Raw genomic sequence first — 25,944 nt, 5'->3', positions numbered from 1 at the left:
TTCGTAGTTGTAATTAAATGATATAAGCTTTAAAAATGTAGCTATATTTAATTGTATGTCAAGGTACATACAGACATAATCAAGTAAATCGCTTGCATTTTAGCAAAAATGAATCTTAAAATTTTCATAGCTTGCATTCCTTGAAAATGACGGGTATGGCGAGATCTATGATCGTGTCTGGATTATTCGATACGGTTATAAAATTATACGACGTGTGTTTGTCTCGAATGAAAATTCCCAATATTCACTGGTAGACTGACCGATCTGGTAACCTGTCCGAGGACAGATGGGCCTCGGAATTTTAGATAATATTGTTAAGGGGAGGTCCACCGTGATAGGTTGCCATCCGATTTAAGTGTCACTCTAAGGGTAGATCCAAATTTTTGACCTAGTCCGTCATTAACAACGTTCGCAGTGATGAGCTAAGCTTCATATATTGTGTTATCAATATTCCCATGTTTGTTTAGCAAGGCCTTAGCTCGTTGACTGTAATCACACATGTATATGGTGGATGTACGGGACATTCCCGGTAGCACATTACATTCATCAAATTAATCGATAAAGTCGAGTCAGTGTCGTATGAAAATGCACGACATTAGAATAATAGATATCGTCACACATTGTCTACTGATACTTTTCCTTATTTCCTGTCTCTTCCGACCAGTAGTAGGGACATGCAGCAAGACCGGACCTTGCTCGTGCCAAACAGAAGATGGCGGGAAATTAGACCTTTCCCCAATTTCCAAAAACGACGGCACACCACAGTAAGTAGTGCTTTTAATGTACACATAGTGAATAATTGTCTTTTTGAAACCAAAATGTGTGTATTCTACATGTACCTTTTTGTCTGAAACAGATAAACAATTCTTCAGCTTTATTCAAAATGCAAAATTCAAAATTCATATGCGTTACACAGACTCTCTCTCTCTCTCTCTCTCTCTCTCTCTCTCTCTCACAGTAATATTTAAAATTATCTTTGCAAATCCTACGGAGCTGTCAACATAAAACTTTATTTGAAGAGTAATGGCTGGTGAAGGCTGTTATTTATATCGTGCTACGAATATATGGTCTGAAATAAATATATAAAAAACATAAAGAAGCAACAAATTTAGCAAAATCAACTATTAACTTAATTTTTTCAGTTACAAAGTAAACGTTAAGATGAAATTTACAGTACTGGAAATTAAATCCCGAATAATTATAAAAGTTCTATCACAGGTCCTAAAGTATAGTGTTCTGTATGATTTCAATAGTCTTCAATGTCCTGAATTTACATGAATCCCAAAATAGTGTTACTCTAGTCAACGAGCGCTTTAGTAATTCCAACGACTGATTTCATTAAATGTTTTATTTTAAATTATATCTGAATACAATTAATATTAAAATAGGAATGAATAATTTTGTTGATCACAACAGTATATGAAAACCGAGGCACAATAAAACGACTAGGATGTGCTTCTAAAGTTTGCTTCTAGAAATTTAAAAATTTTGTAAATTAGGCAGATCTTGAGATTAAATATCGGTAAACAACTTACAAACAATACATACAACAGTGTTTCCACAGAAGAAACCAAGGAAACAAATATTAAAAAATGACATTAATCAGGTAAGCCCAAATTACTACCCTCAAATTACTGACAAAGGCCAAGCACACAGTACAAATTAGATATACGTAACAATGGAATAACACTTACCTACTGCGTGTTCGCATAATAAAAACATATTTTTAAGTATATTATTGTTCCTCACCTTGTTAACCTATCAGCTTTAATATATAACAACACTATATATCAAAGGATAAGTCTTATCCAGATGTATTTCAGGCCCCATGTATCTTGCTGCTGAAAACGTTCAAAAGCACACTCTTCGTCTGAGGTCATATTTAGGAGCACCCATTCTAGACCTTTTTTCACTTGTGGTACTTCCATCGATGCATAATCTGATTTTTCTTCACACAGTTGAAGATGCCATGTTAATACTTCGTTTGAATCCTTTGAATGCCTTGCATAATTGATTTACATTCTCCTTTCGTCAGATTGTGGTTCTGTTTTCATGGTGAGCTGGACAAGAATGTCCATGAAAAATACAAGGTGTCAGTCTCTGAGACAACCCAGATGTTTAGAAGATGAGACGTCACTTGCTTTTACATAGTGTAGTGGGTGTGGGTTTAGATATATTTTAAACTGACAAAGTTCTGGATCTGCTTTTTGCTTGAGATGTCTGTCTCCATTTCGCAGACTTTGGCAGCTAATGTGATGGGAAAAACGCAGACGTGATGTTATAGTAGTTGATGAACAACTCATCTGTGATAATATCATGTATGAGACCACTGTAATTTCTGTTAAGTATTTCACTGATGAATCTAAATGGCAATATAAAGAGGATAGTTTTGATGTGTAGAAATCATCTGATGATCGACGCCTGAGGCTGTCTTTGTTCAGTATTGCTTGTTCTACTAAACACTGGAATGGTAAAGGAACGTACAAGCGCCATTCTCTCATTATTCTAGAGCTGTTCACGTCTACGGGGTCCGCAAGCCAATGTTTCTCCTTTTTAAAACATTAAAAGCAAAAGGAATCAAGAATTCTGCATTCCTCTGGGAGATCTTGGTCATCCAGACAAGATGAAAGGGGCACGTAATGGGGCCGGTGTTTTCCAGATTTCAATTGACTTCTGGCAAGAAAACGCTCACCAGGCAGAAGGCAGCCTTTGGGAAAGAAGAGCATGACAGTTTCATATACAGTGCGACTTTTCGTCAGAGCGGCACGAACTATCAGAGAGGTATCATCATATATTTCAACATTATGTTGTAATTGCTGTAATTCGATACCAGTGTGTATTCCTGCTTTATGTGTACACGCATTTGTGCAATGATATTTTGAAACTAAATGTCTTTAAGAGCATTTTCTGTTTCGGTTTCTTCTTTCTCGGGTCGATGGATACTTGGATAGTAATTCCATTTATTGCATCAGCAGCAAACTTTCGAGCAAGATTCCGTTGACAGACCAGAAGCTCACAATATAAGGTGTATGTATGCGATACGCTGAGTAAGCGATATTACAAACTACTGATTATTAGTGATATAGAATTCTTACCATTTCTTCCTCTTGGAATTCTTGATTATATTACATATTCCGTGTCTTCAAGATAAAACTAAGTATTCTTGTAAAAAGTCACAAAACTATTCAGACATTGTCTTTGGAGCGCCTGTCAATCAAACACATCACAACAACAGTCAGATGATTTTATTTTGGTACAAACTAAAGACCTACAGTCTTTTATGCGCAATACAATATAGAAATCTCGTGTTTAAAGCTAGCTTTCAAACACAGGGAACTAAAATAGGGGCATTATAATTGGACAGTTAGCTGGGAGTGTAAAAGCAGACATGAGTGAAATTCACACTTGTTGATAACAAGGTGATGACATATAAAGCAAACACTGGCAGCCAAGCATCAGAATCTAGAGATATTTAGACCTGGACCTGGCGCTTGGTCCTTTATTTAATATTTTTGCAAAAGTCCATCTGCGTACTCTTTTCTGCCACTTTGATCAGAACGATCAACTGTAAGGTTTTAGAGTACACCTGATTCGTTCTTTTCTTTGAATGTCACCTCCATTGATTTATTTACGCACTAGACAATAATCCTCTTTGAAGTCCATCCTGAAACGAATGGTTATGAGCTGTTAGACAAGTTACAGTGAATGAGAACTATCACTCTTTGTCGTATCAGTTGCAATATGAATCAATCGCAACTTCTTTCTTTGGCTCCAAGCTTGTATCATGCAAGGAACGTACAAACCACAGATGAGCTCAACTAACAGAACAAGGTTGTTTTCTGGAATGTCTATGACGAGTCTAGAACACACCTTTACTGAGATGTGATCTAATATCCGATACAATATCAAGCAGACTATAAACGCTTATAAAGGCGTTTAAATAGGTACCTTTAATTCACCTTTGCTGAGCCAAGAAAATTTATTAAAGTTACATTTCCGGAATAAAGCATATCGTCATCATACATTTATAATTTATACAATTTCATTATCTCAGTTTCGAAATTAAACGAAAGAGTCTAGAAATTCCTTACAGTCCACGCTATGTAGCATAACTGTACACTGGATTATTAGAATAATGGATATTAATATAAAAGGGTATACTATTGCTTCATTAATACCCGTAACACCTTATTTACTTGGTTTACATCAATTAGTTTATATTGTTTAGTGATGATCTACTTTTTCCAATTTCGACTGTTGAAAGAATAATACTTAACATCGTTCGTTTCATGTTTTAAGGAGAAATAAACTGTGGGGTGTGCGCTAGAATAAAGAATTAAGAGTTTAATTACATATCAGTTACAAACATTTTATACAAGCTAAAGGAAAAGTTAAGATTTTAATCCATATATACATTCCTTGTTTTGAAATTATATATTTAAATTGCTTGGTTGATTGTAAGGTCACGATGGCCTTGTTTTTTTTTTTAAATACAAAGTTGATGGGGTGCCGGTGTAGGGTCCTGTTTTAATCTGGGGTATAGATAATTTTAAATTATATTTTCGTCAGGTGTTAGCTTGAGAATTTAAAAAAAAAGAAAACGGATTTGGAGCAGTGATCTTTCAGCTTTCTGCTGTATGCTACCATGGCGTCCATTAATTTTCAATCATATGCCAGGAAAAAAATATCAAACGTGGAGCAAATGAGATGTCTTTTTCTTGTTGGTGTTGCCTTTCCTTTTAGCTTTATTCAAACATTACAGATGGTTGTGAATTGTACTACCTTTACTCTGTTCTATTTCAGATTCTCAGATATAAATGACCAACAAGGACAGGATCAGTTCTCTTGGAACCCGTGCAAGCCTTTTAATGAAGGAACAGCGTTTAACGTAATGGTATGGTTAAGTTTTATATATTGATCTATTTTTTAACTCGTAAGCACTTGTCATATAAGTTTCTAGCATTGTCTCTGATGGTCCGGTAGGCATTGTCTCTGACAACTCGGTAGGCAGTGTCTCTTACAACCCGGTAGGTATTGTCTCTGACAACTCAGTAGGCATTGTCTCTGACAACTCGGTAGGCTTGTCTCTAACAACCCGGTAGGAATTGTCTCTGACAACTCGGTAGGCATGGTCTCTGACAACCCGGTAGGCATTGTCTCTGACAACCCGGTAGGCATTGCCTCTTACAGCCCGGTGGGCATTGTCTCTGTCAACCCGGTAGGTATTGTCTATGGCACATCTTATCTCCATTTGGAAAGCACATTTAATAGTGCTATTCTTCGGTGACAGACATTTACAGGACACGAACAGCATGCAGAGGACTGAGGTTTAAATAATTTGCAAAATTTCAATCAATATCGCTCGACTAAATGTGAACAGAGATTTAGCGGCCCTCCATTTGTGAAATTGTAAGGTGATTGCACAATAAAGTGTTTACAATGAGTTCTTTGGTATAAGTCAATTTTCAGTTGACAACCCGTTAGACGTTGAGTCTAATATATGATTTTTAATACAGAATTGTTAGATAGAACCAAAAATATAATTCACACTTCACTGTATAATCTGTAACAGATGATGCGTCGTACTACTATTTTCATTTTTCGGAAACCAACACTCCATCGTTCACTTAAACAAGAGAAATACAATTTGCTCAAGAAATCAATACCAGGATAAAAAGTCAGTTTGTTTGCTTCTGGCCTCAGTCACAAAATTCAAACTTATTTTTATATCTCAAAAGTTAACTCCCAACCGCCCAACCACATCAGATAAATTTAAATTTAAACAAAAGCAACAATTAACACCATGTCGCAATCGGTCTTTTCTTTCAAAACCTAAGAGCCTTATGAAACATTCAACTTTCACCTTTGTGAGTAGGACAACAATGCAATTGGTAAGCATCTAATGAACCTAAACATTAAAATAACTTGCTTTGAGGTTATAACCATTACAACATACATTATTGAGGCCTACCACTCCTCGCCTAGTGAGAGCGCAGCGATCCACCAGTACCGGCATTCGATCATTAATTGTTATACACCTAAAGTTTATGTCCTACAACAATATAGATTTAGTTAATTATCAATGTCTACAAGCCACTATTCTCTATTTACAAATGTATGACATTTATAAAATAAAGTAGAATTGATAACTTTTCAGATACAAAAGTAATGTTCTTAATTATGAGTACTGAATTAGGCCTCTCCAGTAACTGAGTTTAACACATTAAAGTAGCTAAACAACGTCACACAAGTTAATATTAACGAGATGAAAACATGCTACATAGAACAAAATGTTATATTTTGCGTACAGGTCATTAAGCATATTTTTTATCACATACAATGAGTAGGGTGAAAATAGTTTCTAGCGAAATCGATTAAACCGAGCAGTATGTATGCAGGATCAGGATGTAAAATATATATTGAATTTATTATCAGTTAAAAACAGCATGTAAAATATAACATAAGTTTCAGGTCTACCTTGAGATAAAAAAAGTATTGTTAGAAATACAAAATACCATTACCTTATGAAGAAACTTTTAATACAACCACCATGTTGTTAAAGAAGAGGGCAGAGAGAATATGACTGAAATTTACATATATGTTAGCTGGTATTGAAAGTGTCTTCCTTAGAAGTCTATTAAAATGCAGAAATAATTAGAAATTTACGTCTTTTGACGAACATATGCACATTACTTAGGAACAAAATAAAATGTTTTTTTTTTCTCTCACAGTGTTTCACTATACCATCTGTATACATGTTACAGTGAACATATATTCATTTGGTATATGTCAAAACTAATCTATGTTATTTCAACTATATATTTGTCATCCATTTCTGCATTTGTTTTACTACATTTACAGCATTTACATATCATCGTCATTCTTGTGAATTAATAATCTGTTAAATAAGGTATCCTTCTGGAGAATAATTTTTTCTTCTTCTAAATATCTTTCTAATTTAATAATCTCATGTTTGGAAGAAATAAATCCCATGCTACTTTGCTACATATATCAAATCTGTGTCATAAATTATTGGTTGCCTATTTGCATCTGTTTTAAATGTTTGTGTCTCTATATTCTACACGTATCTTCTACTGTCTCAATTAAACATTTTAGAGTCTGCATTTTGTTTCAATTGCCTTTTTAGCATTTGATTGTTGTCATGGGTTTTATTAATTTATATTGATGTTCACCTATGTTTAAATTATTCTTAATACCTTTTTCATTCATCGCCGATATTAGCTGTTGAGTTGCTTGATACAACTTGCTAGATAAATTGTCTGCATATCGTTCGTTAATAATAACATCCATAGTTTGATCCCTATATTTATATTAACGTCAAGGTGATTAAAATCATCTGGATTGAAATAGGAGTATCAACATCCTCCCCACAAAAATGTTATCATTTTACACTATTTACATCGATCAAAACAGCCTGAAAAAAGATGGGTTTTATAGAAGCTAGTGCAAAAAACAAAGCAATCAACAACATCAACCAAGCACATCAAATCTATTAAAAGAGGGATACAAATAGGAACTAAATATTGTGATGTCAAAAGCAAATGCAAGCAAATGCATGGAAAACTTTATCGACAAAGATTTCGGGAAAATATGAAAAGAAACAAAATTAAGAAAACATGCAAAATATTTATATACCCTATAGCAGCTAAAATATCAAATCATTATCAGATGCAATAATATTATTAGTGACATCTCCGATGAATAAATTGCTTCCAGTTGCTAATTGTAACAAATAAGATACATAATTGAAAGAAGATTGCATGGCAAGAAATGGAGTAAGATATTTTACTGGGTTTCAGTAAGTTACTTCTTCCCAAGAGTGCACGGTTAATAACTGCTAAATAGATACAGACTATTAAACCAATTTTGAGAAACCCGAAGTAGTCCTTGAAGAATAACAAAATAAAACAAAGAAAAAGACAAGATGTTACAAATAAACATACAGAAAATAAGGCTACGTTAAACTGTGCTGGATGGTATGTAAATAACGCATTTGTTCCTTTAACAGTTGGTGTCACAAATGTATGTATTATATCTGTTCATCACTTACAGTTGGATAAAGGAGGTAAAACAGGATAAAACGAAATTAAATTAATTAGTTATGCAGTCAGTATTTTTAAAAGCTACTTTTCTTATTGTACCTATTTATTTATGTGATGTCTTTTAACATTTTTGACTTACTGGGATTGTATGGTGTATCAGCACTGTAAGGTGATATAGCGCGATGAAAAGGTTATACGATAAATAATTTATGAATTAATAGTGGTTAACGATCAACAAGCGGTAAAAACAACAACGTCAGCAACAACAACAAAAGCAAGCACGCAAGCAAGCAAACAAACAAACAAACAATCAAACAAACAAAACAACCACATAAAGCCAAGACCAAAGCAAACACTATGAGATAGTGAGGATATATAATTGTTCCCGATCAACGGGTAATGAAATTACACGTATAAAGGGTCATTAGATAATAACATATTTAGGGTGTTTGACGGTAGACATGTTAGTTAAGTATACTCAAGAGATATAAATAAGATATATTTGAGAATAAATGTTGACCTCTTTAAAAAAAAAATACAAGACACATTTGCTGTATCTGTCGTCACTCGTGTAGCTTGAGAGAACATATTGTTGTGTATTAGTTGGTTTTGAGTTTATATCTGTGTGGGGCTTGTTTTCTGCCAGTCTTTTTCTTGTGTCCAGTTTCGTTTAAGTTGGAGACTTTTGCCGTGAATTTTATGGATAAAAGGAAATAGTTCAGTTAATAAAAAGTCATCCACATTTTCCCCTACATGAGCAGCAGAGAGGGTGAACAGACCACTTAAGGGAGTGGTCACCCTTGTGTTTGACCAAAAAAAAATAGTGACCCTTCATAGAGGTCAATTACCACGTCTACGATTATTGTTTGTCCCAAACAGAATTGTAGACGCCCCTCTCTGCTGCTATCAATATTGGGAATCATCATCTGAATCATGGGAATCTTCATCTGTTTCATCTTCATCTGAATCTTCGGAATTTGTTCTATGTTTCAAGTAATATTCAAGTTCTGATGGTGGTTTTTCTATTTTTGGATTTATGTTCTTTCTTTTTCTGTAATAGTTCATCAAACTTCTGTATCGATCTCCACCGCAATTTTTGCAAATCTGATATAATCCTCTAACGCCGTTGTTACATCCAACACATCTTCGTGGACCAGCATGAGGATTTTTCTTTATAAGATAATTATGTTTCTTGCAATATTCTCCACGGCATTTTTTATTACAATTGTTAGTGGTTCCTTGACGCAGCCACGCACAGTTGTTCATTATATTAATGATATCTGTTTAATTAAATTTAATTTTATCATCACCCCTGTTACCCAAATATTTTATCAATACCCACACGATATCTTGTTCTTGGATCATGTAAATTTATTGTTATAAATCCATGCGGGGTAGCTTGCGCTCGTGAGAAGAAATTTTTGAATTTAATTATATCCATGTCACCACCACACCAGGTTTGATGAATATTTCGCAACGTGTGTGTGTCTATGCCATTAAACACAACTAAAATGTTGCAGTTGTCTCTGATCACTTTTGGTATTTGTGTATATCGTTGAGTAACATAGATCACGTCTGTATTTTTATGTCTCCCTCGGGAAAATATTCTGGCTGGATTTGATTGTTTATCTAGCATCACATCGTCGTATACAACTAAATTATTAATAAATCCGTCTATGGAATCTACGGATGGTGCTTCATCAATATCGGTTATAAACTCTATAACATCATTATCTTCATCCAGTAATCGCGCGTTTTCATTGAAATCTTTAAGTACATCATAACATCGTTGATCATCAACGGATGGTGCTACTAAATACAACTTATCCCATTTCAACCATCTCATTATCAGATTAAGTAATAATTGCGTCTTACCCGATCCAGATGGTCCTATGATAATCATTCTGATGGAGTTCGGTAGCGCAGGATGATGCTTAACTGGCTCTCGCTGCCGAGTTGCTGAGAAATCAATTATATCCATATATATTATAACATGAATTTATATTGTTTACGCTGTAGAGTTAAAACTCCAACTGTTGATTTAGCTACGGTTATAACAAAAAATAAAAAAATAGCATACGGTGGAAAATGTTCTATATGCGGTAGAAAGAAATTTTCGTTTTTACCTAATAAGCGCGGTGGTGATATTGCTAATTTGATGTCAAAGTTTCCAGGTGCTCCATGGGCTAAATACAGCGGAGAAAAACATCTACCAGGATATAATTATTGCGGTCCTGGTACTCGACTCGATATCAGGCTCGATAATCAAGATCAACCAAAACCAGGCGAGGAACCAATAAATGCTATTGATCGAGCTTGTCATGCTCATGATGTGGCTTATAAAAATAAAGATCTACAAGATAGGCATATTGCAGATGTAAAATTAATTCATTCATTAAATTCTATAAAAAATAAAAATATTAGAGAATCATTAGCTAATTGGTTAGTAAGATCCTCGATGAAAGGTAAATTAGCGATTGGGGCTGGTAATTAATAATGGAATCAATTTATTATTCGCCGAGAGGATACTGGAGAGGCAAAGCAGCAATTGGTAAACTTGCTGATGCAGCGGCGGTTAAACATTCTACTGCTAAAACGTGGTTATCTAAACAAGCAATATGGCAAATTTATCTACCACGTCCTAAACAAATTCAGTACTCGTATTTCGATGTCAGTGTTCCTAATGAAGTTCATCAAGCTGATATTCTGTTTTTACCGCATGATACTGTGCGTGGAAAAACGTACAAATACGCGCTAACCGTAGTTGATGTTGCAAGTAGATATAAAGAAGCAGAGCCGCTATCAGCGAAAACATCATCTGAAGTAGCCGATGCGTTTGAACGAATTTATCAACGAGGTGGTGGACCACGAGGTGGTCTGCGATGGCCGCAGCTACTACAGGTTGATCCTGGTAAGGAATTTCTTGGTCCAGTATCATCGCTGATGAAACAACATAATACCAAAATACGACGAGGTCATACTGCAATTCATCGTGATCAAACAATTGTTGAGCGATTTAATCGAACACTTGCTGAACGGTTATTTGGATATCAATACGCGAGGGAATTTATTCAGGATAAAAGATCTCGCGAATGGGTTGCAAGATTACCAGGCGTGATAGCTGCATTAAATAATGAGATTACACGAACAACCAACATGAAACCCATTAGCGCGGTCACAAAAAAAAATATACCAACACAACGGAAAGATGCTGGAAAACAAAAAATATTAGGTGATGTCACAGTCAGATATTTATATGAGCCTGGTGAACTTGAAGGTGGTAGCGCGAGAGCAACTGATCCTATTTGGAGTGTTACCACACACAAAATATCTACCGTGACAAGATCCACTGGAAGAAATGCAGGCGTTTCCAGACCCGCAATCTACAGATTAGATTCGGCCGCTCCTCAACGTGGATTTACACATGAACAACTACAAATAATTCCCGCGGATACACAACTACCACCAAAATCACTCCGGTGATTTCGATCACTTAACTAGCACTAGCGCCTCTACGTCGATTACACTCAAGACAGGTCAACATGATATTTTCTCGTGTATGACCGCGACTATTATCTTTTCTATCTACGGTAAATTGTCTTGAATCATTACTCGAATACCGCCATAACATTATACAATTACAACATGCGCAATGATTATTCTGCTGCTGTTTTAACTCAATAATAAATTCAACATCAAGATCAAAGTCACGTTTATTTTTTTTGTCAGATTGTTTGTATCCGATTAATTTTTTTCTTATTATATCATCATCGATGATGTTAAATTTATCAACGATTTCAGGAATTATAATTCTACGTAATTGAGATATATTTCTGACCCTCGATACCGCCAAATAAACTAAATTTGACCACTCGATGCGATCGTCTACAATCCAGACTCGTGTGTCAGAAATAGTTAATCCCTGAGACGAGTGGATTGTCATGGCGTATCCCAACACCCATGGAGATTTGTCAGCGTTTATTGCATCTTCAACCACACTGATATCAACGGCGACAATATCATTTAATACGAGAATCTGTTTCCTTGACTCTGTCAAGGGTCCTGGAATATCAACATTAATATTCTGTTTTCGTGTATCTGATGGTCTATAACATAACGGAACAGGCAATTCTGAATATTGTTCTTTATGTAGTTGAAATAACTGTTGTTGTAAAGCGTCTCTGATTATTTTTCTACTTGCTACGATCAAATCGGTGGGTCTCCATAAATTCAAAAAATCACTCATTGATGTCTCTGAGATCACTCCACGTATTATTTCACACTGAATTTTGTTTGATTGTAATCTGATTAATTTTTTAAACTCCCTCAAATTTGCATCAAGAGCTCTATGATCATCATCTATTTCTTCGTAATAATCAACGAAATTTTTTAACCAATCATGTGGAGATGGTCCAACAAAAGGCGGAGGTTGACCATGATCGCCACACATTATTATGGCGGTATTTTTCGTCAACAACCAATCAAGAAATATTTTTAATGTATCCAATGACACCGTGCATATCTCATCCCAAATAATTATTTTAGGTATATATTTTTCTCCCATTCGCTCAGGAGTCCATGTATCTCCGCGCCATCGGAAGAAACTATGATACGTACACGATTGTACTTGCCGCTGTTTCATCTCACGTGCAAGTCTATGTGTGGGTGTCAGCACGATTATATCTGAATTTCTAAAAACATTAATCGTTCGAGTTGTTTTGCCGCATCCACCAGGTCCATTGAGATATACTGTCTTATATCTGGTTATTGGATCACTCAACGATGGTGCCTTCGACATTTCTGATATTTTATTACCCTCACGATAAAAATCTCTCACTGGAACATCTGCTGATTCTACATAATTGTGTAATAGTTCCTTTTTTATTCTCCACGAACCCCATCGTTCATCATTACTTGTAAATTTCATAACAGGTTCTAAATATTTACTTGAAATATAAAATGAGTCTGTTGCGACTCTGACTGCGGTCTCAGGAAATCTATTAATCATCGATAATAAATTTATAGAAACATAAGCCAACATGGAAGATCTTAGATGAGTATATTGCGGGGATACGTCATTTATGTAACTAACGATCGTACCCAATTTTGTTCCGTCGGATAAATAAACACTCTCTCGATTTACAAACGTATTTTTCGCCGTTGTATCAGCGATTATAAAATCGTACTCGGCATCATCTAAAATTAATCGTGCGTGATGTCTTTTATAATCATATGCACCACCTTGAGTAAATTTACCTATAATTTTTCTACCGAGATCTTTTGCGGTTTTGAGTTTATTAGGAATATCATCTTCGGAAATATCAGGATATTTTTCCTTAAACTCGCTGATAACTTCAGAATCTGACATGGGCAACCAAACTTTGGTCTGTGCATGATATGATATAATTGCCTCACTGACCACCAACGATGTCAGTATCATACAATCTAGCATATATCGCAACAGAACTATAGGTGCCCAACGTTTTTCACAAAAATGTCTACCAAACCAAACATAACAAATCTTGTGAAGATTTTCGTTAAACTCGAATGATTCAATACAGGCGAATCCAGTCAGATCAAAATCAGGTAATGGTCCATTAATTGCCACTCGCGTCATCTCGTTTGTAGGGTGACCAAATCTTTCAAAGTACGTAGAACAATCTCCGTATCCCAGAAAACTTCCTGGATAACATGCAACCATATCAACCGAAATAACATCATTGTAATTGTATTTGGTATTCCATAATCCGCCATGTCCGTATTCGACGCAACTTGCGCGTACGTCCTCGAGTAAATCAAATCGTGTTGGTTTCCATGAATTTCTTTCTCTGGCGAAATGAGCCGCAACAGATGGAACGGTAAAACAATTAGTTAGTAATTTGTCAGTATTTTCCGCGTGCTTGCACTGTAAAAACGTCGCAAGATTTTTCATCTCGTCATGGAGGGATTCTGTGCGATATATTTCACCGTTCGGTTTGACAAACTGATCAAATTCACCCTCCTCATTACTTTTAAATAACCATACCGATACAGGATCGGTTTTACTTATTACGTTGATAAAATCAAACATACTATCTGCCCCAGAATTATCTGCCCCAGAATTATCTGTGGGGTAAAATCTAACAGTTCGATCACGTGGAAATATTGTTACCGCGTTAGTCCATGCGTGCGCGTTATGATCGATAATATTTATTGGAGCTCCTTTCGATTTATATTTCGACTGGTACAGTACTTCTCCCGTTATTGTCGCCACAGTTATTGGAAATTTTAATATTTTTCCTAACTCAGCAACATCTTTTATTTTAGCACCGGTATCCTTAACTGAATCAGCCCACGAGTTTATTTTTTCACGCCTTAAATCAGTTAATCCATTTCCACGCATTGTGTTTGTAAAGTGTTCTATTACTCGTTCAGCCACACAATTTAACCTTGAAAATTTCATCGGCGCTAGTTTATCAACGTTGGGGTTTTTATTTATCTCATAAATTCCATAAATAACTGCTGTTACAGGATATGCTCGCTCATAATACGGTTTGTCAATACCTGTCAGTAGACCCGGTCTGGAATTTTTACTTAATATGATAGTTTTATTATTACCAAGGACAGGATCATATTTGTCACGGATAATCCAACTACCTGTTTCTGTTAATACAATAAATTTTACTCTGAAGAAATATTTTTGATTGCCCTCGTATTCAGCGATGTAGTTAATGATAGTTGCCGCTCGTTTGTCGTTCATTGTGGCGTCCGTGACAGCTTCCGTGACAAAGTCAGTGTTGCGTATAATCTTGAACGTTGACCATGTATGAGATGCACCATCCGTGTAAAATTCTTTCTTGGAGTCGTGAATTTTCGAGATCAAACTTTTATTTTTCGGATCAACCAAATCTCGCACTGGCAAGTCAGAAGATAATCTGTCAAGGTTGAATTTATACTTAACAGGCCTAGTTTGGGATAATCTCTCAAACTCGTTCATATAATTAAAACAAATATTTAAATAAAGAAAATTATATATATATATATATATATATATATATATATATATATATATATATATATATATATATATATATATATATATATATATATACAATGTCCCAATGTAGATGGTTGATGATCGGCTCAGTAAATCGATGCAACAAATCCTGTAGAAAGGTATTTTGTTGGATGCACTCACAAAACATACGACGAGGAAGTCTAGGACCAATACCATGTCTACGGTGTGGTATTGGAGTGCGAGGAAAGACAGAATTATGTGGGAAGTGCGGCGGAAAACGGTTCAGAGAACTCAAAAGATATTATGACAAAAAAAATAATAGCGGTGAAAACGCTATAAAATCCGTGAGGGATTATATATCAAGATTTCAGACAAACAATGATTTAAACATATAATATTATTATAATGGAGCAAAATATATTTGTCCCACATCCTGTCATAACAAACTATGAATCAAATATTAATGGTATCATCAGACACTGCAAGTTGAAGAAACAAGTTGGTTATATTACTAATGTTGGTTATCTAATGTTCACATGCGGGGGGGGGGAAGAAACATTATCTGTGTCATAGATTTACGTATGAATGTTTCTTCGGAGTGATCAATGACGGTCTTGTTATTGATCATATTGACGGGGACACTCAAAACAATAATTTATCCAATTTACAAGCTATCTCTCACAGCGAGAATAATACACGCGGTAATACAGGAAGATGTAAGACAATCGGAAAGAGGGCGGTAATTTCCACAAGCATAGAAACTGGCAAAGTAATTATGTTTCAGTCTATGAACGCGGCTGCGAAATATTTTGATATTCACTCGCAATCAGTACAAAAAGTAGCAGAAAATATATATAAAACCACCTTTTCGAAAAAATATAAGCAGAAAATTATCTTTAAGTATCAATAACTATCATCACCACATTATTAACTATCATCACCACATTGAATTAATTTTTTTAATTTATGTCACAGTAGGTCCTCCATACACTACTGAATTTTTGATTATATAAGGGGAGATTACTTTGTAATATATAGTTTTCTTCGTAGATGGTTGGTTTTTTATGATCGTAATTAGTCAGTTTAACTAATTACATCGTAACTAATTACTCGTAGAAGTATTATTTATGTTTTTTAAATATTTCCCCATCATACAACATTACGAGAGATCATGATAATGTTATTGATCCGTAGGAAGCTGTGTGTGAAACAGAAACCGTTTGTCATTGTAATCGACCTGCAGTTGTGTGTTCATGCCACTCTATTATTGATTCTCAGTCTGCTTAGGAAAACTGCTACAAATACAGAAACTGTTGTTATTGATTCTCAGTCTACTTGGGAAACCCGCTACAAATACAGAACTATTATTCAGAAACTGTTATAAATACAGAAACTGTTATTATTCAGAAACCGCTACAAATACAGAAACTGTTATTATTCAGAAACTGTTATAAATACAGAAACTGTTATTATTCAGAAACCGCTACAAATACAGAAACTGTTATAAATACAGAAACTGTTACTATTCAGAAACCGCTACAAATACAGAAACTGTTAAATACAGAAACTGTTATTATTCAGAAACCGCTGTTTAGTGTAAATATTGGTTCCTTAGCTATATAGCTAGCTATATATTAACTTCCGAAACATATGTTCGCAACAATGTTTGATAGCTCGATCAGTATGGTATTGGACTGTGACGCTCGCGGTCCAGGATCAAACCCCCATGGCTGACAATTTGTCGGTGGTGTACGCATAATTGCGATTTTTATAATAGTGGGGGGAACCGCAAAACCCCCCCCCCCCGCTCAGCAAAATTCCCAACCACAATATTGACTTGTGGTTGATACATATTTTCGTATCACCCGCTGGATTAATTATTGTGGGTGGGTTTTTGCTGAGCGTACATGTTTGTACTGTCCTTAGTTAAGTTATATGTTAGTGCCGTTTCATTCATAATCTGAGCTCGCTAATACACTCGATAGGGGCTCTTCATTCATTGTATATAACCATTTCATTGTATATATGTTATATGTATATCCTCTAAACTTGGTAGATTGCCGTGGCAAGCTACGAGTTTAATGAGGACTGTGCTGTCCTTAGTTAGTTATATGTTATATGTATATCCTCTAAACTTGATAGATTGCGGTGGCAAGCTACGAGTTTAATGAGGACTGTGCTGTCCTTAGTTAGTTATATGTATATCCTCTAAACTTGGTAGATTGCCGTGGCAAGCTACGAGTTTAATGAGGACTGTGCTGTCCTTAGTTAGTTATATGTATATCCTCTAAACTTGGTAGATTGCCGTGGCAAGCTACGAGTTTAATGAGGACTGTGCTGTCCTTAGTTAGTTATATGTTATATGTATATCCTCTAAACTTGGTAGATTGCGGTGGCAAGCTACGAGTTTAATGAGGACTGTGCTGTCCTTGTGCCGTCCTTAGTTAGTTATATGTTATATGTATATCCTCTAAACTTGGTAGATTGCGGTGGCAAGCTACGAGTTTAATGAGGATTGTGCTGTCCTCCCTCTTGGGCCTCTAGACCGTTGTTTGGCGGGTTAGGGGCTCTCGTAGAGGGAATATTTGCCTAATGAACTTGGTAGATTGCGGTGGCAAGCTACGAGTTCTTGGTTGTGCTGTCCCTGAAACATCCCGACGAACTCGCTAATACACTCGATAGGTGTTCTAGGGATATTTTTTTTATTTTAAAGATTTATATATTATATAATGAACCATGAAAATATCAATGATGTAATTGTCGCTATTAAAAAATTGAAAAAAGATGGAATTAATATATCTGATGAACTTAATCCTGAAAAAATAGTTTCTGACTTTGAGATTTTACAAGAACGTAAAACCATGGGGACACACACACTATCATCTGAATACAGGCTCATGAAACGGATTCAATCGGCAATGTTTCAGTCGCTAGCTACCGTAGAAGATGATCATGTGAAGGAGTTCGTTCCTCTTTCTACCGCCGTAGAAAGAATTAAGTCGTTATTATCCCACGAGTATGAGGCAAAGAAAACGATTAGTACTCGCATAAGACTATTAAGAAAAATAATGTCAGAAGGTAACTTCGTTACTGGTGAAACGATCCAGAGTAACCTCGTTACTGGTGAAACGATCCAGAGTAACCTCGTTACTGGTGATAATGAAAATGAAAGTTTTGGTAACTGGGGTCCATGTCAACGCTGACCACGTGTATTGGTAGTCAAAATCAAGAAAGTTCTAACCTTGTCAAATTGTTCCTAATAAATTTTATTTATTATAAATTTTATTTATTAATAATATTATTTTTACTGAGGATTTATTTTTTTTTTACTAAAATCAAGAAAAATGCACGAATTACTTGATTCTGACGGGGTAGTTGGTAGTCAAAATCAAAGAAAAATGCACGAATTACTTGATTTCTGACGGGGTAGTTGGTAGTCAAAATCAGGAAAATTGAGCAATTTCGTTGTATTTTAGTAAAAAAAAAATAAAAATCTCAGTAAAAATAATATTATTAATAAATAAAATTAATTTATAATAAATAAAATTTGTTAGGAACAATTTGACAAGGTTAGAACTTTCTTGATTTTGACGGGGTAGTTGGTAGTCAAAATCAAGTAATTCGTGCATTTTTATGTTTCTGAGGGGGTAGTTGGTAGTCAAAATCAAGTAATTCGTGCATTTTTATGTTTCTGAGGGGGTAGTTGGTAGTCAAAATCAAGTAATTTGTACAATTTCAGTAAAAATCAGGAAAATTAATAAATCCTATTTTTTTTGTGATAGAAATTTTAATTTTACTTTCATCGACTAGCTTTTTTAGTTGCCTGGGCCGATTAATTTGTACCAAACACAAATTTGTGCTAGTAATAATAAAATATTTTTTTAAGTTGATCGAATTTGAGTCTGATCTCTGTTACAAATGTTCTTCTAACTGTTAAGAAATCCTCGCGTGTAAAACCCTCCATTACATGAAGATCTACGACAAAAGTCCTTAGACAGAAATCCTTACGACGGAAGTCCTTAGACAGAAATCCTTAAGACGGAAGTCTTACGACTTTACATACAGATTTATTACAAGCTCTTCTTCACGTATGTCAATTAAGCGATTAAGGTGGTCTGTGAGTTTAAAATTGATTCGTGTTAACATATTATTGTGACACCGTAAATACACAGGATTAGTTGGTTCTTGCACGATTAAACTTCCAGGGGGAACTTGTGGTGTGAACGTGTACAGGATGTATCCTTGTTGAGCTTGATTTGATCTTCCGAGATCTATTTGATAGCTGCCATCGATTACGTCACAAACCAGATTGACCGCGACCGTCGGTGTTATATTAACGATCCCCGGAGATACGTGTCTTCCACCGCCGTGTGGATCATTATCATATCTGAGAACAACTGCTAATGGTGCTAGTTTTTTCCACGCATCGAGTATTTTAGGAAAAAACTCATCAATGACATCACTGACAGATTTTCTTAATTTATCCGGATTATAATCAGGAAACTTAAACGTTACAATGTCAGCTTCGGGTATTTTGTACTTGGCTGCGAAGGATTTTTTATAATCGCTTGATGACTTAAGAACCATATCTCTAATTCTGTTATAGATAACTTCAGAAGAATTAACTATATAATTTAAAACTTCTATGTACCTAATAATATTATCGCGCGCAGATGTTGAATCAAATAAATACTCTTGAAAACTATCACGTAAATTATTTACTTGTATTTCATGGTCTAAGTTTATTGAAGCAAATATAGAATCAATATTCAAAGCAATAACACGTTCATTAAGATTATACAAAAGAGCTCTAGGATCATATACAGGTGCTCCCCCCCTCCATCCTGGTTTTACTTCTATGTAATCTAGCCATTCTGAATTCATTTTAATATCATGACGAAGACTGGTCTTTGACGTAAAATCATCCCGAGTTGGTTCTGGTGGTCCTTCATACACCCTGGGAATTTCAGGCCATCCTAGCACTGATCTGATTGAAGATTGATAAATATCAACTGCATAATCAGGCGAGTTTATTTCAACCGTCGAGGACAGGGTGGGTTCATGAACATTAATTGATATTTTTGATTCTTTTCCTGTTATTGATTTTATTCTACGCGCAAATTCCTCACTGATCTCTTCAATCTCATAACTGCCGGTTGGTATTCCAACAACAACCCAGTCAGGTGTTCCATCGGGTTTGTTCTTGTTAGTAAATACGAGCGAATTATTTGCTGGTGTACCATTAAATGATTTTGATCTGATATTTGGCCAGCTGTAATATACTCGTAATTGTGCTAGTGCTATTTCTTTTACTGGAATTGCAATAGGAAAATTAACACTAAATTCAGGATTAATTGAACTTACCGAGATCATCGTTATCTTTGGCGGAGTTGTGTTGGTCACGATCTGCTGGAGTAATTCTGTCATTATTGATACTTGTATCTTTAATACCTTCATCGTATATTTTGGTTATCATTGAAAATTCGAAATCAGATATAATTCCATCACTGAGACTTGCTGATAACAACGAGGATAATTTCGAGTATGCTACCGTCGCTGTATGTAATTTTATTTTGTAATCGGATAACTTTTCGTTCGTACAAGTACATATTTTTTTTGTGATGATACCAAGCACACCTGCAATAGTTGTTGCTGCTGAAATACAGATAGTTACAGCTACTGGTGCCATCGTTGTCAACGCTGATAATATTACACCGGTTCCAGCAACAACAGCGGATACTGAATAAACAATCACATCAACGATAACCAATCGTCGTCGATATTTTTTTACTTTTACTGTATATTGATCAACTTGATCTTTTAGCGCAGCCTGCCATTCACGCGCTTGATTGTATCTGTATTGTGCACCGTCCATATATATTTTTATGCAGTAACCAATTGAGGTGTTTCAGCTACAAATTCCAAACACCACCAGAAGGATGTTGCGGTTAATTTCTTATCAGCTGCTTCCAGAATAAATATTTCTTCGGTTCCGTTATTTAATACAACAGATACAACCCCGGAAAACCTGTCGGTGGAATGACGCCATGGAAACGTTGTAAATATTTCAAATTTTGCAGCACTAAACACAGACAGCCTGTACACGCCAGTGACTGTTGCGGTATATTTGATAGTATTATTTTGCTGCGACCATGTTGCAAATCCCGATGATACCGTGCATACGATGTTTGTAATATGCCCGGGAGTTATTCCAGCTGGAATTTTAATCAAATTGGTTTTATTGATAATCACAGGAATTCCCGCTACGACGTCTAGCTGTGTTCGTTTGATCGTGTCTAGGTTACTTTTGATATCAGAAAGTTTTATATCGATGACGGAAGGAGTTCCAAAGAACTTATTTATGGCATCATCGGTTTTTTGAAAATTTCTTCGAAGCCTTGTAAAACCGGTTACGTGAACGTCATATTCGGCCCGCAGCGTGGATAGTTTTCCATCCACGTCGTCGACGTATAGTTTGTTTGCGACGTCGTTGTCAGATTTTGGAGCTGTTACAGCTACTATTTTGTTCCCGTTCATGCTAAGTTCACCTGTCATTGTGTCACCGGTGTTTCTCACGCGATTAGCAACACTTTTTGCAATTTCATCTCTGATGGTTTTAAGTGACATACTTGAATCTCTGATTCTACCACCGTCAGTAAACACGGGAATATTATCCGTAACTGCACCAAGTACTCGCCGGACTATATCATTCCATTTGATATTGCTGGTTTTTAGTTTACCATATCGATCTTGAAAAATAACAACTTCATCTGGGTCAACTCCAGCCAGGTTCATGATATCAGCGAGGTCATCCCTGGTCGCATAGTTTGACAGATCAACGTCGGATTTTATTTTCTTACTAGTAGAATGTCTTCCGTAAATGTCAACCATTATAATAAGATCCGTTGTTTAAAATGCTTTACGCGCAACAAATCGGTTGCTTGTATAATCGTGCACGACTTTATGTGGCGGCCTGGATGATTTTGATATAGCGTCGAGTACATTAATTACTTCACGGCCGCATATTGGCGGATCTGTCATTGTTTGTGTGGGTAGCGTTGAATACCAAACTTTGGAACCTCTGGTTGTTGCGTGGAGTGGTGCGACATACTTGATAAATTCAACAGGTGGAGCTAACCCGTACGAATCAAAATAAACAATTCCACGCGGATCAACCGCGTATGATACCCAATGAGTACCGGGTCCGGAACGTTTGTCAAGATTAATAATACCTGTTTCTAGTTTGTTTGGTTGTTTCGGTAATTGATCTCGCATAAAAACACCTCTAAAGGCAGATATTTTTAATTTTTTAGCAGCATCAAGTAAATCAAAATTTGATGCTGGAACGTCTAACGAAATGATCCTGGAAGCCTTAGGCCTCTCCCCCAACGAGATCCCGGTAATCTTAGACCGCGTCCCTTTTTTTTGTATCCTCGCCCTGTTGCTTTCTTTAGTGCCATTCCAGCGGCTGTTCCAACAGCACCTAACGCGGCTGCTTTTGCTACGGCTGGAGCAGCCGCAGCTATTAATGCCGGAATGGCCGCGACAAGTGGAAATATACCACCCGTTTTAACCATGTCTTTGATGGCGCTCGGGGAGAGATGGAATTGAACTCCAGTTTTTGATTCTAGGGCTTTATTGAAATGTTTAATCTGATTATTTGTCAGCGATAATTTGTTTGGACCACCACTAATATGATCTCGTTTTAGTGATATTTTAGTTCCGCATTTGTTGGCGGTTTTTGATTGAAGCTTTTTTACCTGACCAGGAGTCAGAGTAACATTAACATGACTATACGACATTTTTATATAAATAATATTTTTCTAAATAACACGATTAAAGATTTTCCACCGGTGCATCAACGACCCTCATTCGACCACTGCCACCTTCAAGTAACATGGCCTTGTCGCTAAGTATGACCGCGATCGCTCTGTAGAAGCCGGGAACAATTGGTGGACCAGCTATATCAGGAGGAGGGTTAGTAACATGAGCTCGAAAGTGTATATCAACAACAGTTTGTTTGGATAAATCAAGATGTTCTAGTGAAAAATAATAAATCGGATATAGACCTGTAAAATCTAGTTGTGATATTTGCAACCCGGTATCTATATTTTGATCACGTCCCATGAATGACATTAAACGATGATATGCGCGCTACATGATTTTGAACAAAATTTAGTTGTATATCCTCGGCTGGTTCTTGATGTCCATTTATCCGTAAGGAAACTTCATTAACTCCAAGGTTGTCAAATATCATATGTGAACGTTCTTGATTATTCGTCCGAGCATTATCTTGTAATGCAATAAAAATATGTCGTGGTGCAGAAACACCCTGTTGTGATGCTATATGCCATGTAAATAAACCATTAATATTGCTTTGAGCAGCATCTGTGGTTACTGTTAACCATGATAGCAATGATTTACCGCCTTGATCCATAAAAGATAGTAATTTTTGTTCCTCAGTAATAGATGGAGTCATTACTGGCATCCATAGTGAAAGTTTTGATATATTTACTTTACCCTCGGCAACACCAGCACCTCGCCAGATTGCATCATTATCATCACTTTTTCTTACGAGCACAATTGTGTGTTTAGCTCCAAAGATGACTTTTCTAACATTTCTGCAAAATCCAAAGATGTGAGATAATGGAATTGCACACGAAAAATTTCTATTATCTCCCGACAGCGCTGCTCGGCGTGTTGCAAATCCCAGGTTGTAAGTCGCATCAACGCTTCCTATAATATCAAAAGCAGCAGCTGGTCTGGCTGCGTGCTCAAAATCAACTGGTTGTGCATCGGCAGTACCTGCTGGTGTCAGTACTTTGGTATACTGAACATGATCAGCGTTGTTGGTAATATCCTTAGCAAACATCATTGTTGGACCAGCTGATCTTGTAAAGTCGTCAGAATATCTCGCCAGACCAATTATTGTTGTAGCAACGTCGACATCATTCTGAATTGATTCAATATTTTTTCCATCAATCATGTATGTGGCGCCACTAAATAATGCCATGATCCCGTTGTTGACAAAACCAACACGCAAATTAGCAGCATGTGGCGTATTAGCTACAACATTCGTTACAAGTCTACCTTCTACTTCAATAAACGCCTCAGCGGGCAAGAAATATCTACTTGTATCATGAACCTGTAATTCGATTCTCCCCCCCCCCCCCGCTGATTTGGTAGTCTTGCGTCATAGGAATAAAATTGATAATCACGTACTGACTCGTACTTAAGGACAGGTGCCTCCATATCAAATGCTGGGTCTGATTCGCGCCTGAACATTTTTATTATAGTTACCATTTTTCCAAATGATGATCATCGTCGACGAAGACCACTTCCTGCTATTAAATTTGCTGTTATATTTTTTTCTGCTTCTTCAGATATCGCCGCTAGTTTTTGATTTGCAGCCTGATTTATTATTTTACTTACGTCTGTGGGCATCACCTCAGTACTTGCCAGTTTCACCGGTGGTTGTTGTTTTCGTCGCAATAATCGTGCTAGTCTTTCTTTGATCGCCGAGAACGCTTTACCAGCAACATTGACAATTGCACCAGGAGCTTTATCACGAACAATATCAATAGCCTTCATCGATAATTGTTTTGCAACAGGCGCTACTTTTGGAGCTATCCTCGTGAATAATCCCCGAATGACATCACCAAGTCCATTTCCGTAAATAACACTATAGATTGGTAATCGTGAGTTTACCGCTCTAACCTGTGTGGGTTTACGATGATTATCATGCACAATCATCTTATTTTATTTACCATTTATCTAACAACTAGTCATCAACGAGCTCATCAATAAGTTCTCGGTAAACGCCGATATCCATGATACCACCTTGAAATAGTCGCCGACAAATATCAGCTGCTTCATTGGTTATTTCTGGTGAATTATTTCCAGCACGTTTTCCTCCTATGAGAACTTCTAACCATGACACGTCATTGATGATATTATCAGGACATAAACCACGTCCTGTTTTAGGTTCATCTTGAGGTGTTTTAAATACTGGTGGTTGCATTATCGGAGTAAGTACTTCAGTGGTGGCCGGGAGTGAGTCACCTTCTCGAAATCCATGTGGTGAACCTGTCGGTGTAAATGTTACAACCGGTGAAGAAATTTTACGTAAAGGCGAAGAAATTTTCTTCGAGGGGAGTAATTCAATTAGCTCTTTAGTCCTTTTAATTTCCGACTTCAACCTTTGCTGCGGCGAAGAAGATTGTTGTTGTTCTATTTGTTGCAGAGGTGGAGGAAGCTGATACTGGGAGAATTCTTCTTGTTCTAGTTGTTCCCGTCTCTCTCTATAAAGTCTTTTTACTTCTTCATTAAGTCTTTCGTATTCTAGACCTCTAGCTTGTTTTTTGTTGTAATATACGCGATATATCCATTTAATGAAATTATCATCATTTGTTTTTTCATGACGGGGTTTTAAAATACTAGATTTATTAGATATATTATCTAATATCATCTCAGGTAATCTCTCTCTTTCAGTTTTTCTAATTTCCTCAACAACTCCTTCGTTAAATCTTGCAATTAATTCTAAGTTTTCTCCTGCTGATTTGGGTCCAGATGCAAGTTTTTTTCTCACATCGGCGACTTCAGTACGAAGTTCTCCAATACCTTCAAGTATTTCCTCACCAACAGGTGGAGGTTGAGCCGCGGCTATGTCAGTTGGAAGGTCTCGTAAAATCTTCTTTGCCTGTTTAGTTCTTCTTGCTATTTTTTTTGATACCGGAAGAAGATCTTCTTTGATGACAGTTGCAACTTTCTCAGTAGCTGCAGTGACGGGCTTAAACAGTTTTTTAGTGTCCTCTTCATACTCAACTTTTGCTTCTTGCTGCGCTTGTAGATTTTTTCTAAATGAGTCTTTGACAGGAAGAAATT

At 36.2% G+C, this 25,944-nt stretch overlaps 1 protein-coding gene across 1 annotated transcript in view; it reads left to right on the top strand.

Annotated features, from left to right (window-relative positions):
* The first annotated feature begins 345 nt into the window (after positions 1 to 345).
* Positions 346 to 25,944, top strand: part of LOC149779489 (uncharacterized) — a 45,238-nt gene continuing 19,639 nt past the window's right edge. Inside the window, exons 1-2 of the mRNA XM_089938637.1 lie at positions 346 to 764; positions 4,804 to 4,894. Coding sequence (XP_089794763.1) covers positions 580 to 764; positions 4,804 to 4,894 — 276 coding nt within the window. The 5' untranslated portion in view covers positions 346 to 579. The remainder of the gene's footprint in view (positions 765 to 4,803; positions 4,895 to 25,944) is intronic.

This window comes from Sinohyriopsis cumingii, chromosome 17 (assembly GCF_028554795.1).
Source record: "Sinohyriopsis cumingii isolate HCF-2022 chromosome 17, ASM2855479v2, whole genome shotgun sequence".
In the NCBI taxonomy this organism is placed as follows: domain Eukaryota; kingdom Metazoa; phylum Mollusca; class Bivalvia; order Unionida; family Unionidae; genus Sinohyriopsis; species Sinohyriopsis cumingii.
Note: the sequence above shows the minus strand (reverse complement) of the source record. Positions and strands in the feature narration are given on the sequence as shown.